General features: G+C 39.7%; 1 protein-coding gene across 2 annotated transcripts in view; it reads right to left on the bottom strand.

Annotated features, from left to right (window-relative positions):
- cpne5b (copine Vb) overlaps nt 1-13,110 on the bottom strand; it is a 148,932-nt gene that overhangs the window by 23,696 nt on the left and 112,126 nt on the right. For both annotated transcript variants that reach the window (XM_074670096.1, XM_074670105.1), the window contains 3 exons: nt 5,164-5,205; nt 4,900-4,975; nt 791-844 (listed from right to left, as the gene is read on the bottom strand). In XM_074670096.1, coding sequence (XP_074526197.1) covers nt 791-844; nt 4,900-4,975; nt 5,164-5,205 — 172 coding nt within the window. The remainder of the gene's footprint in view (nt 1-790; nt 845-4,899; nt 4,976-5,163; nt 5,206-13,110) is intronic.

Below are 13,110 nucleotides of genomic sequence, written 5' to 3'. Positions count from 1 at the left end.
AAATACCTTCGGTACCACTCCCTATTACTTGAAATGCAAATTGTTTGTACTTGTTGTGGGACTTGATTAAAAAACAATTAATAAATTAACCACAATTAATTTCATTCTAATTGTAAATCAATGTTGGACACAAAAAGCAGAATTTTTCAGTTTAAATAGATTTTTGTAGACGAGTGAATCAATGAACAGACATGTCCAAGTTCTTAAGGAATTTTTGTTTACATAAATGTGTATATTTGATCAGTCTGTAAAATAACAAGTATGATGATGAATTACACTTTTGAAAACAATAACTAATGCTGGAGATGACTAAACCTTACTCTAACCTCTATGAATCAGCTACCTGGATATTGATGGCCATAAAAGGACTATACCAGTGACTTCTGGTTGTAGTTTGGGTATTCTCCTCCTCCCACTGTTTTACTTTGCAGCTTGGAGTTTTCTTTTGGGGTGTTTTTAGATTTTTGTTTAAATTTGTGGTGTCTCCACAGTACCTTCCTTGTTTCCTTGTTTTCTGACACATGGCTAAAACTATCAGACTGTTGTTTCAGCTAAGCTGCCAACTACATTTTTTTTATACCAATGTTTTAATTACTGGCTGTGAAATAAGATAATAAGTTAATTAATGAGGAAATCTACTTCTTTTCACATCTGAGACAGCACAGATTGGCACCTTCTTCTTAGAGCCGACACATGCATGAAAGAAAAAAAGCATGTGACAGAAGTGAGGTAAGTGAGGAGCAGAAAGAGGCACAGTGCCAGGCCTGGTTTACGGTTAAGACATACTCACAGTTCCAGAGTTGACATATTTCTTTTTCTTCATTTTCTTCTTGGTATTTATCACCTAAAAAGATTATTGTCATATATATAAAATTCATATTAGATAAAAACATGTTGGATAAAATGATTCTAATCCACACATATACATTTATATTCAAATTTAACCAGTAATTTATAAGGAATAAATGCCACTGAGCCCAAGAGCTGGAAAGAGTTGATAGATGACTGGATGCATGGATGGATGGATGGATGGATGGATGGATGGATGGATGGATGGATGGATGGATGGATGGATGGATGGATGGATGGATGGATGGATGGATGGATGGAGGGGCGGTAATACAAAATGCATTGCTTTGCCTTGGCTTTGGTATTGGTTACCAATTTGACAATAAAAAAGTGAGAAAAAAGTAATGAAACTTAAATAACAAATCAAGACTAATATGTAGCTGAGGTAACCCTTTCTCAAAATGTCAATTTAACCAAAGTGCTGTACATCAGATAAAAATGGTGAGCAGTATGGTTTGGCTCGGTTTGGTACAGTTAAGCCTGATCCTGTTTGCGTTTCCACAGCAACGCAAACAGGTGCCCTCTTGTAGTAAGCCGGATGCCGAAAGGTGCAGCTGTTAAACAATAGTGTGACGCCGTAGCAGTGCGACACAGTTTACACGGCTAATAAAGCCAAAGAAGAAGAAAAACGTGACACAGTAAACAAAGAGCATAAATGGAGGACATGCAGCATTTTGTTCTCTCTGGGATTGGCATGTAGCTCTTTAATACAAAGTGCAATCAAGCTTTGTTTCAGAAAAGTCTGTGAGCCGCTGTCGGACTTTAAGTGATGATTCTTTCGACTAATCAACCGTCTGCAGTGTGTTGCTCCACCTTCCAAGAGCGGATCGGTTCAGTCTGGCACCCATACAGAAGAATCCCAAAAAGTGGGACGGCTTGTCTTGGTTATTTGGGGATCTGTCCCTGGGATAAGTCAGTGGAAACGCCACAAAATGCGCACCATGCCGAGACAAACCGAACAGGTCTACTTGGTGGAAACGCGGCTTTAGTCTATATCGTAACAAGGCTTCCCAGGCTTTAGGAGCCAGCCTCAAGTGGACACTTGAGGAACTGCAATTTTTGCACTTTTAATTTTTAACACAGACGGTTGTCTCTTGGTGCCCCCATCACTAATCAGCCAGTGAATAACTAAAAAAGAAGCTTTGACTTTCAGCAGCTCATTTGCATGTTCATTTGGTCTGAAGACCACGTTCCTCTGTTTGCATGTACCGTGTATGGGCAAAGCTTTTTTAAATAAAAAATTGGTTTTGAAGATATTAAAATTACGACTTCTTGCATAATGAGATAAAGCTGCAGCTGTTTGCAAGAAAGCTAAAGGCCTGCCTTAACGCTACTTTTCCTCTTGTCAGGTTGACTAAAAGGTTGTGTCAGCCTTTCCTTTAAGGTGATGTGTAATAGTCTATGGTTTGTACTTTGCACTGGCTGTTAATGGATTACCCACAAAAGCATTTTTTTTTTCTTTTTTCTTTTTTTTTTTAACACAATGAAAATGTTAGCCTGACTTATTTTTTTGTCACAGTATGTGTGTCTATTATCTATTTATTTTATTTATTTATTTATTTTCATGATAGCTGATTATTATCAATAGAACGTAACAGAACCATTCCATGGGAAGTTAAGCTTGGGAAATTTGAAATATTTTGAATTGTTTAATCAGAACTTTCTTGACTTTCTGTAGTCCTCAGGTAGTGCCTTTGATAATCTTTTGCCATGGGCATCATGCACCATGCATTGAGGGAGTGTAGCCTCGATTGCCCTGCAGTTAGCAAAGCGCTGCTGTGTGGTCAAGAATTAGCATAGATATTCAAGTGAACTTGAATTAAATGTGGCTGTTTTAACCAAAATTATGCCAAGTACCCAGGCTATATTTAAGTCCTTTATTATAAATTCCAAGTTACTCCTATAAATTCCTGTGGAAAGTTTCTGACTTTGAAAATTCCTGCAATTTGGCAACATGGCGGACTGATATTTAGATTATTGTTTCCAATATCAGGCAACCAAACACAGTTTTTTTCTGACAATTAGGTGGTGTAGTTAAACACATCTTCCCTCTCACTACTGCACACACTCTGCTACTGCTGGTTAAACTTTGCCTCCTCCATCCAAGCCTACTCCTTTCAAGTCTATATGTAGTGTGTGTTTACCCTTGTGGGAGATTTTTCAACACACGCTTTGGTATGCTAAGCAAGCTGCTTGGCTAACCCAAAGAGCACTCTGAAAAACAGAGGCTACTACAATGTACTGTTCAAACAATACACACCCCAAAGTGTCACATATTTCAACAGCATTTAGAATGCCGTGATTGCAAAAAAACCGACCATACACAAAATGGTTTGAGATTGTTAATCTGTGTTCAATTTTGACTGTTATTTGAAGGGTATTTTCTTAATTTAAGAGTAGTCCTCTTGCATGTAAACTTTTATTTATCCAACCGAGAAATTAGTTGGAAGGAACACTCATAACTCTTAAGTATAGGGCTACCCAGGCTCTGGCACAACAGGACAGCCATGAAGCCATCCAAGCTAAATACTGCATTAGTATCCAGTAATCTTAATACAAGATTTCACATTTACTGGGGGGGCTGAATTTGGCAGGCAGTTATGTATTTTTCATTTCCAGGTCTTATCTCTTATTCCCACCCTATTGTTTTACAACTTACAGCCAGCTTAATTGGATGCAACATAATACTGAAGGAAAGGTGTGTGCATGTGGGCGGCATAAATAGAGGTTCATGCAATCACATAGAAAGGTGGAGGCAGGGTGAACAATTAGTTAGTTGGAGTGAGTGATGGAGGGGACCAGGGAAGGGGAACTGATGGTGGTGGAAAGGTGAGAACAGAAGCGTTGATGTACTAAGTAACAGATGGGGAAAGCGTAGCTTGTGTAGGATAACTAATAAACACTAAATATAGAAACACTTTATCTTTAGTGTCTTATATGTGTCAATCAAGCTTCTAAAGGGAACAAGATTAGAAATTCAGATACAAATGTTACACTTCAAAGAATCATTGGGCCAGACAGGCTTAAGGAGCAAGACCTACATTTATTTTACTACCATCAGCTCTGGAACAAGAGAAAAACGTCAATCCAGAGACCAAAGACGTCCCAGCTCATTACCTCGTTCTTCTATGGCTGCTGGGCATGAAAGTGACAGCCCCTAATTTAACATGAAGGGATGGCAATTTGTCTGACACACCGAACAATCCGCTGATGCAAAAATAAAGGGTCTTTCAGTCCCACTGGGAGGTGGGGAGGAATCAAGAGACGTGTATAATGGGTCTGACATCCAAACGACAGGTATTTGTCCTCCAGCCGAAGGCCACCAAACCACACGACCATGAGGCTATTGATATGTCGTCCTTAATGGTACATTTTTGTCTTCTGAATCAACACAGTGAATTAGGTTATGTACCCAAGACTGTGGGGATTTTATTTTAAAAGGCACTTTGACGTCATTCCCAGTCCTTGCCTATCAAGCTTGAATTCTGGGGTGAGACATTCAAATGAGTTGTGTTTGTAATTTGCATACAGAGCTGTATTGTATCCTATTAAGAGACACAGTAAGCAGTCCCTTGAGAAGTATTGAGAAATAGCTCTGATCATTCTAAATCCCAAGGTTGTTCTTCTATTAATCCTGCTGCATTTCACGCTGTTACTAATAGCTTCATTTCTGTGTGTCAGCATCCAGGTGATTATTGCAGCATAATAAATCTACTTTCCTAAAAAAGGACTGAGGGTGATAGAACTGGATTCATAACTACTTGGGGAAGGTGAGAAAAAGTGCATGAAACCTGTGCTAGAAAATGCCCTGAAAAGAAATGACTAAGGACTGTATGAGATACTGTTGTTTCTTAACTCTTAACAGTTGCTCTTTTGGAGCTGCAGTGGAAGAAACTCATGCAATTGAGTGGGTTATAGAGATGGAGAGCAGTGCATTGGAGCTGTAGGGAATGGAAATGTCACGTCTGAAATAGAAATGGAGGTGCTTTGTGTAGAGGGCATCAGATTATGGGAGCCAACAGACCTGCTGCAAACACTGGAATTACCCACCTCATACACATTGAACTGGCTCTGCCCTCGAGCTAGCTCTCGGTAGCTAGTTGTGAAATCCCCAATGAAGTCGTGGCTAAAAGATGAGCAGAAGCGAGTTCAAAGGAGTGTCAGGAAAGATGTTGAGGAAAAAATGGGGCTTTCAATTTTTTTCTAAATTTCTTTTGAAGATGGTGGACATATGAGCTGTCAAAGTAATAGTTTGGCTGCCAGATTTGTGGCCCCAGAAGTAGCAGCAGTGTCGTGCCTTTCAGTCATACTCACCTGCCGTCTCTGTCCCAATCATACACCTCCACTTTGATTGTTCTAGAAAAAAATTAGAGAGGCACACAGACAGGTTAGTTAGCATGCTAGGTAGCAAGCAAAAAGTAAGGTACTAGCACATGAGTGAGACTGAATTGGGCATGACCAATATTTCCAAACTTTAATGTTATCCTGCCAGATGTTGGTAGCACGGCATCATGTAAAAATGCACTCTCTTCATTTAACTAGGCATTCTGGAGTATTTTTGTATCATTAACTGAATCTGCTCTGAGCCATCCATGGGAAAATGAACAAACTGAAGATGTTGGCTATGGAGACTAAGATAATGCCCTTCCTCTAAAAGTGTCCTATAAACTTATTTCTCAGGGTTGTTCAAACATCATAGTGTGGCAACAAGAAGTAATGCTTGGTTCAAATTTGTGATTTGGTACACTAATCAGGACAGAAACTAATGTTAGGTATTCAAAGAGCGACTGTTTGCTTTAATAAGCTGTCCTGAAATTCTATCATCTGTATGGTGGAAGAGCAGTTATCTTATTCCAACTTTTGGTTTGTAACCACATTCAACTCATTTATAGCCTTTTTTAAGAACAAGCAAAAGTTGAGTTCAAGTGCTTCTGTTCCCTTTTCTTCGAATCATGGAAAGTGTACCTTTGAGCTGAGGAGCATTTCTCCTTTTGAACGTTTTTGTTATCTCAATTTTTAGTTGTTCACAATCTCCTTCTCCACTTCCTGCTAAAAGCCTACAAGTGTTTCACAGGAGCATGGTGAGAACCAAATGACTGGATGTTGGTTTACTTTGTGGTTTGCACATTTTCAGGGAGGTCAGTCAGTCAATCTTATAGCCTCACTTTACAAAAACTACAGAGACAGCAGGTCCAGACCGCCAATCTGCTTTGGTGATGAAATGGAAAAATATGGCTGTACTTAAGCTGTCTGCTTCAACATGAAGCGAATATAGTGCTTGTCTGAACACATGCTGCTGTTTTATCAGTCAGATAAAATCTGAGCAGAAAGCTCAACAGCCACTTCATCAGCATTATTGATTCTTGTGTAATCAACAAGGTCAGGTGATCACAGCAACAGGTTCGTTCTCCTGTTTCATGCCAGCTCTTCAGACCTTGGGGGTGTTCAGTGCAAAAGAAATGAATCAGATCATCATCATGGACTAGTTTGAAGATGTTTATAGGTTGAAATGAAAGGAGTGTTTTTTATTTTATTTTGGTGCATCAGTGACTGAATGGATCTTATATAAAACAGTATTTATGCCACATTTTAGAGCTGACACTGGGAGTTCAATGATATAGTTTAATTTCAGAATACATGTTGTAAGTGCGCCTAAGGTCATCTGAATGGAAGTGACGCTGAATGATGAACTTGTTTAAAGAAATCCCAACACAACTATTAAGAGCAAATCACAAATGAAACCTTTTTAAAAGAGCATCATAAACTGTGACACTGGTGACATTTTACACAAATGCTACTGAAACAAAGAAAGTCCCTGCAGACTGAAGAAAAAGCTGCAACTTCTTGGCACTCTCTTCTTGATCTATGTTGATGTCACCCCCATGTCTCCTTTTTCTCCCCTCTTTCTCTTTACTTCGTCTTACACAAGAACTGACACCAGTTCAGATCCAAAGTAAACAGAGGCAAGCCATACATCAGAGACACTCTTCTATCAGAGGAATTGAAGATGCCTGAAATATGCCCTACATTCTCTCTGCCAGCTGGCCCCTGCCATTTTTGTGGTGACAGTTTTTTTGTTGTTGTTGTTGTAGTTATTCTCAAGTCTGTAGGGTAGAGTAAGTGTGCTTTTCACACAGGAGAGAGAAACATGATGCCTCTGATACAGGAACTTGTCGTGGTTTGAAGCCTTTTCTGTTATTGTTATTTTCTTTCTCAATTTTCAGATACATCAAGATGCCTGGCTGTTCACGTCACTGAGCAGCTCCTTGAACTCACAAAGCAAAAAACACTCCAAAACTAATCAGCCGCAGATATCACTGGATACTATTCTAAGGTGTCTTTAATGACCATGACTCATCGTCAGTAATGGAGCTGTATATACCTGAGAAAAAAAAGAGAGACTGTAACACTGAACTGTTCTGCAGCTCTAATTACACTGATCCGACTGTGATCTCTTGCTGAGGATGAAAATAGACTGGTTGAGTCATCTGGGCGAGGATGTGAGTGACAGGGGAGTGTTTCTTTTGATTTTTCTAATCAAGCATAAGCATAACATGCAAACACACACACACGCACGCATGCACACAGACAAACACACTCACACCTGAAATACCATCTATACATAGCAAAGAGAGTATAAAAAGCACTTAGGAGGTAGACACATAAAGATAAAGGGAATTCAAATTTCCTCACACTCCATTTGTTGAGCTGAAAACACAACAACTTAGAAGCATCTCTCATTCCCCTCCTCCTCGCACTGCTTCATCCTCTTCTCCTTCAGTGACTCGTCTGGAACAGCCTCTTTGATGAATTGGATTTCTTTATGACTGCCTGTCCCAGCTCCATGTTATACTATTTATTCTCTCCTGCTGTCCTCCACACCTTTTGTTTCCCCAACTTTATTTCTCTCCTACTCTTCAAATCATACAAAGGATAGTCAGCCTAATCACAGAGCCATCCTCTCGCCTGTTAGACTGTGGAGAGATTTTTTGTTTGTTTTTAATCACTGACAATGTGTTGACAAGATATTTAGAAGTTTACTAACAACTCTGACTATTATAAAAAAGAGATACAACCTTTGACCATTGTATGAATCTGTGATTCTGTAATCAGTAGCTCCCTAGCAATAAGAAGAAACCTTTGACAGACTTTGACTGAAGACAGCAGAGCCAGACATGGTAGAGGTGCCCAGGCTTTGTAAACATTGCAGGCTTAACCAAACCTCATGAGAGCTATTTCATCTACTTTAACTTCAAGTACAAAAAGATTTGTTTTCTTGTTTATGGTTTTCAACTTTAAAGGGTAGCATGCAGAGTGGCAAAATTTTGGATCTGCTGAATGTAATTCTTGTAGGTATAATGCAGGGATTTTCTGCAAGGGGGATTTGCCGACATCAGCGATTCCCTTTTTTGACCAATCAGGAGCAAGTCCGACCTGGTTGGTCCACTGGAGCAGATACCCCCGAACCTCCTCCCCGCCCACTCCCCTCCCCGCTGCTGGAGAGATTTCTTGCCAAAGTTGAAGAGCCACCACTGCTCTGTTTTTGGCTGTAAACAGCCACATAGTTCCATGCACAAGCTTCCCATCTTGAAAGAAGACAAGACTAAGTGGCTAGAGTTCATTTATGAGGGAAATGTGCCGGCTACACTCAGTAAAACTGTGCATGTGTGTGCTAGTCACTTCATGGCCAACTGCTTTTCCAACTTTGGACAGTATAACAGAGGGCTAGCGAATAGACTGGTCCTGAATCCAGGCGCATTACCAACCATCCACCAACAAACCTCGGACCCTGGAAATGTGAGTATTTTAAATGCTGTGTGCTGTGGAGCAGATGTAAGAGCTTTCCTCTGTGTCCCCCCTGTCTCTGTGTTAGCTTCAGGATACTAACTGTGGCTGCGGTTAGCCTGTTGTTTTAGCCTGTAATGTTACAGTAAACAAGCTTCGCTGTTTTCTAAACATTGTGCACTCGTGGCTCGTGGCGCCGCTCTCAGTGACGTGGAAGAGCGGGGCGGTATCACCGGTGGCTCATTTACATATGAAGGCCACGCCCACTAAATCAGACTGTTCTGAACAGAGGTGCTGCTGTGCTTGATTTATTGGCTTTTTGGTGCAAAACATGTTACTACCATTTCATGAATTCATTCATGAATGATCCATATTAAACTGCAGAAAAGGAGCATAATATGGGACCTTCAAACACAAACACACACCCATGATCATTTGCTTTTATATCAAGACTTTACCTCAGGCACAAGAATCAAATAATAAGGACATCCAGCACAGATAATTTGCCCCTTGTTTATAACCCTCCAACAAAGATAATAACTGATATATGACCGGGTGGGAAATGTGAGATAAACTTATTCCTCTGTTGATGAGAGGTTTTTTATAAGATAAACAATGCAACTTTGACATGCACTGTCTCTTAAATTTGCTTTGAGCTCAACCAAGAATTAAGTTAGTTAAGAGTTGATCAGGTCTTTAAAACAAGAATGAATGGCACCTTGTCCCAGAGAAGGAGAAATGCTTCAGTACTGATGCTTAATAGTCTGGGTGGAGAGACAGACTCATTGAGTCAGTTGGAAGAGTACTTTGTCTCCTTAAGCAGACATTGTGTCTTCCTTCCTTTGTTCCCTCCTGATGTCAGTTTGCAGAGCAGAGTGCTCCCTTCAGAAATGCCCTTTACAGAACCTGCTCCAACTTTTCTTTTTGCCCTGCGGTCCACCACCTGAGAGGAACGCGTCCAAACTAAAGCACTGCTGTAATTAGAGCAAAGGAAAATCAGTAGTAGGTCATCCACTGACACACTTAAGCAAACCAGTTCTTTTAACAGCAAGAGGTGCTGCTCGGTTGTGTTCACTGACATATGCTGTGGTGTGAGGGAGTCGACTTGAGTAGATGCCAACACAGATAAAAGGAAGTAGGATCAACAGTCACTGCCTCTTCATGCAGAGACAAGAGCAGAAAAAGTCGCTACCATCATAGAAATAATTTACATCTTTTGTAACTCTTGTTTGCAAGTCTAATACGCTAAAACATTGAGCTCTCACAGTCGAAAACAAAGCTCTTAAAGCCGTCAGAGAGTGTTGTGCAGGAGTGGAGAATTCAAGAAGAGTTGACAGCAATCTGATTTCATTACAGCAAAGTGAATTTTGATGAGCTTTTTAATATTGGCATTTATATGGGACATGAGTGTTTTTGCCTCAGTCCTCTTGATCAGAGCTGACAAAGCTCTTCGTTTAAGAGGTGGATTGATTTCCAGAACCTCTGCTCATGTCATGTCCACTGGGTTAAACTTAAAACCTCTCTTTTTTAAGTGCAAGACCAATTCCACCATCTGTTCATCCCAATGCACCCTAACAATTTATGGGCGCTATGTAAATGCAAAAAGCTGCAAATTTCACTTTGCTTTGCCCAGACTTTTTTTCAGTCAGCACTTGTCATGTTGGAGTGAGCCACAGGAGCAATGCATCTTAAAAACAAACCATGAGTGAGTGAGGGTACTGTCATTCATGTCACATGACTAGTGGGAGCCTGAAAGAATGACATGCTACGAGATAAATCGAAAGAAATGAGGTTAATAAAAAATCATTTCTCATACAAGAACAGCAGAGGTGCCCATACGTCACCCTTCACATAGCACTGATATAAACACAAAAAGCACCATCATGGCGCAGGTCTCCATTGTTTTGTACGCTGTCATACAATGAATGTTACTGTGGCTTTTGCAGTTGGTATTTAAATGTAACAACCTGACTCCTGTGACTGACAATTTTAATTGTCTACTTTCTTCTCTTTGAAGGTTTTTCCACCCAAAAAGCCACAAAAGTTTAAGTGCAAACTAAGGAAATGTCAAAGAAAATTTAGTAAAAGAAGAGAAGCACAGGAAAACTTTTCTTGTGCTATTTGAATGGATTCCAGATTATCATTCCTTTTCAAGTTAAGAAACTGCACACGGATGAACTGATCAGACACCTTGAGTCTAGTGTCTTTACACTGTCTTTAACCTCATGTTACACATGACAGGAGTCTGACAGGAGTTCATGTGAAACAACATTTAGATTCAGCCTCAGATTGGACAAAACAGCATTGCTTCGTGTGGTTTTACCAATTGCTTTGAAATAGAGGAAGTTTCCTCTGCAGATTGATAAGAATAGCAATTATAGGCTAGTTTAAATGCATTGTCAGCCTATAAGAGCTGTTTCTTGATCGAACAAAGCTTGGATGATTATGTACCATCGCTGAGGTTGAGAAAATTATTTATTACAGGGTGGAGTCTATAATTATCGAGATAGACGGACAGACCCTGCCACTCCTACTCCAGAGAAACATGAACACAAGAAACAAGCAAACACTGGAGCACTGAGTTTATTCCTCACCCACACACAAAAATGTAACCTGTTTGTTTGGCTGCCTTGGTAATATTTTGAGACTTGTGGTATTTTGGGCTACTTTAGCATGTGGCTTGTCACATTTAATCATACTCATAAGTGTGGGCATCTTTGTGTGAGTGTATGAGTGTGTGTGTGCCGATGCTTGCATGTGTGTGTGTGTGTGCCGATGCTTGCATGTGTGTGTGTGTTTGTGTGTGTGTGTGTGTGTGTGTGTGTGTGTGTGTGTGTGTGTGTGTGTGTGTGTGTGTGTGTGTGTGTGTGTGTGTGTGTGTGTGTGTGTATGATTGCATTAAACAGGAGCATTTAAAACAGGGCTTCCAATGTCCTGATCAGTCCCTTGTATGATTAGACTTGACAGGATCCTCTTTTAGCTGACCAAAAAGAAGTTCACCTAACATACTAGATTTGTGAAGGCATCTCTACTGAATCATATTTAACATCCTTCAAGAGAGAATTGAAGACAGGGGATCGGGCACAGGTGAAACAGTGGCTGTGCCTCAAATTAGATACTCATGTAAGTACCCTTACATGAAGTACATTGCGTACACTCTACACTTACTACAGCAGTGCACAAAACCTTAAAGGGTAGTGTCGTCTCAAATTAAACATTGTGGCTTCACACTTACCAGATATTACAATTGCATTTCACATCCATTCACAGGTGTTCCTCTATGGAAGTGTATTATGGACAAAATTCAAATGAAAATGCAAACATAGAAATAAAAATGCAATACAGGAAAAATGAATGCGTTAGAATAAATAGAAGACATTTTCATTTCAAGTGTAAGTGCAGCAGTACGCAATTTGGGACACAGCCAGTGTGTTACACATTTTCCCCACCATACCTGGAACATCTCATCTCATCCCCTTTACATTTTTTCAGTTTGCACTGTTCCAATTTTACTGTAAGCCTGAGGCACTTCGAGATTTCTTGAAAAGTGTGTTATAAACAAAATGTATTATTATTATTATTATTATTATTATTATTATTATTATTATTATTATTATTATTATTACAACATGATTAATGTGATAATTTGTCAATCAGTCCATTTTAAGATAATGTCTCCTTCAAGATTAAGACTGCTTTCTCACAAATGTTGTCTTAGGCAGTTGAAGAGAGTGATAAATGATTCACAATGTCTACATTTATCATATGCTAATTTGGGAGACAAACCACTAAACACTTCATACACTAAGTCAGTAATCAAACCCAGGGTTTTCTAAAGTCTAAGTTTAGGGATTAAGTGTTATTAAGGCTAGCCAATTGTATTGTTTGATCGTCAAATATCTGACAGAGGATGGACTACTGAGCACCCCCAGGAGAAGACAATAATGTCATTAGTTGGCCAGCTAGCTTTTACTGCAGTGTGTGACTACTGTTACACTGCAAATGTTGCCAGAGTCATGTGACATATCATGACTTCAGCGATTTAAAAATGTATGAAATTGAAACCCTAAAATGAATACAATTTTTTGGTACATGCACATAATGGCAGGCTCTTCATGTTGATACCGCAGATATCAGCTCTCAGTAGACTGAAGTAGCTCCATGACTTTGTTAAAAACTCTGTTGCTGGCTGACCTTTAATGTTCCCAGCCTACCGTTTGAAACTGTCATTCAGTGACTTGTTATGCCCATGAAATCATGTTAGACCAAGGTACAGCTGATCAGAAAAAAAATAGGTTGTTTAAACACAGGTTGGTGCACTAAGTGTTGGAGGCACATGATTCATTATTCTGCTTGTGTCTGGCTTCTATCTAAGATAAGATAAGACTTTATTGATCCCCAGGAGGGAAATTATTTTGCTGCAGCATACAACAAGTGAGAAGTAAGGGCAGTACAGTGGAAAAAAAAACCTACATA

The sequence above is a fragment of the Halichoeres trimaculatus genome, unplaced genomic scaffold, assembly GCF_033239565.1.
Source record: "Halichoeres trimaculatus isolate MK-OKI-2021-1 unplaced genomic scaffold, fHalTri1.1 fHalTri1_scaffold_1, whole genome shotgun sequence".
Lineage (NCBI taxonomy): Eukaryota > Metazoa > Chordata > Actinopteri > Labriformes > Labridae > Halichoeres > Halichoeres trimaculatus.
Note: the sequence above shows the minus strand (reverse complement) of the source record. Positions and strands in the feature narration are given on the sequence as shown.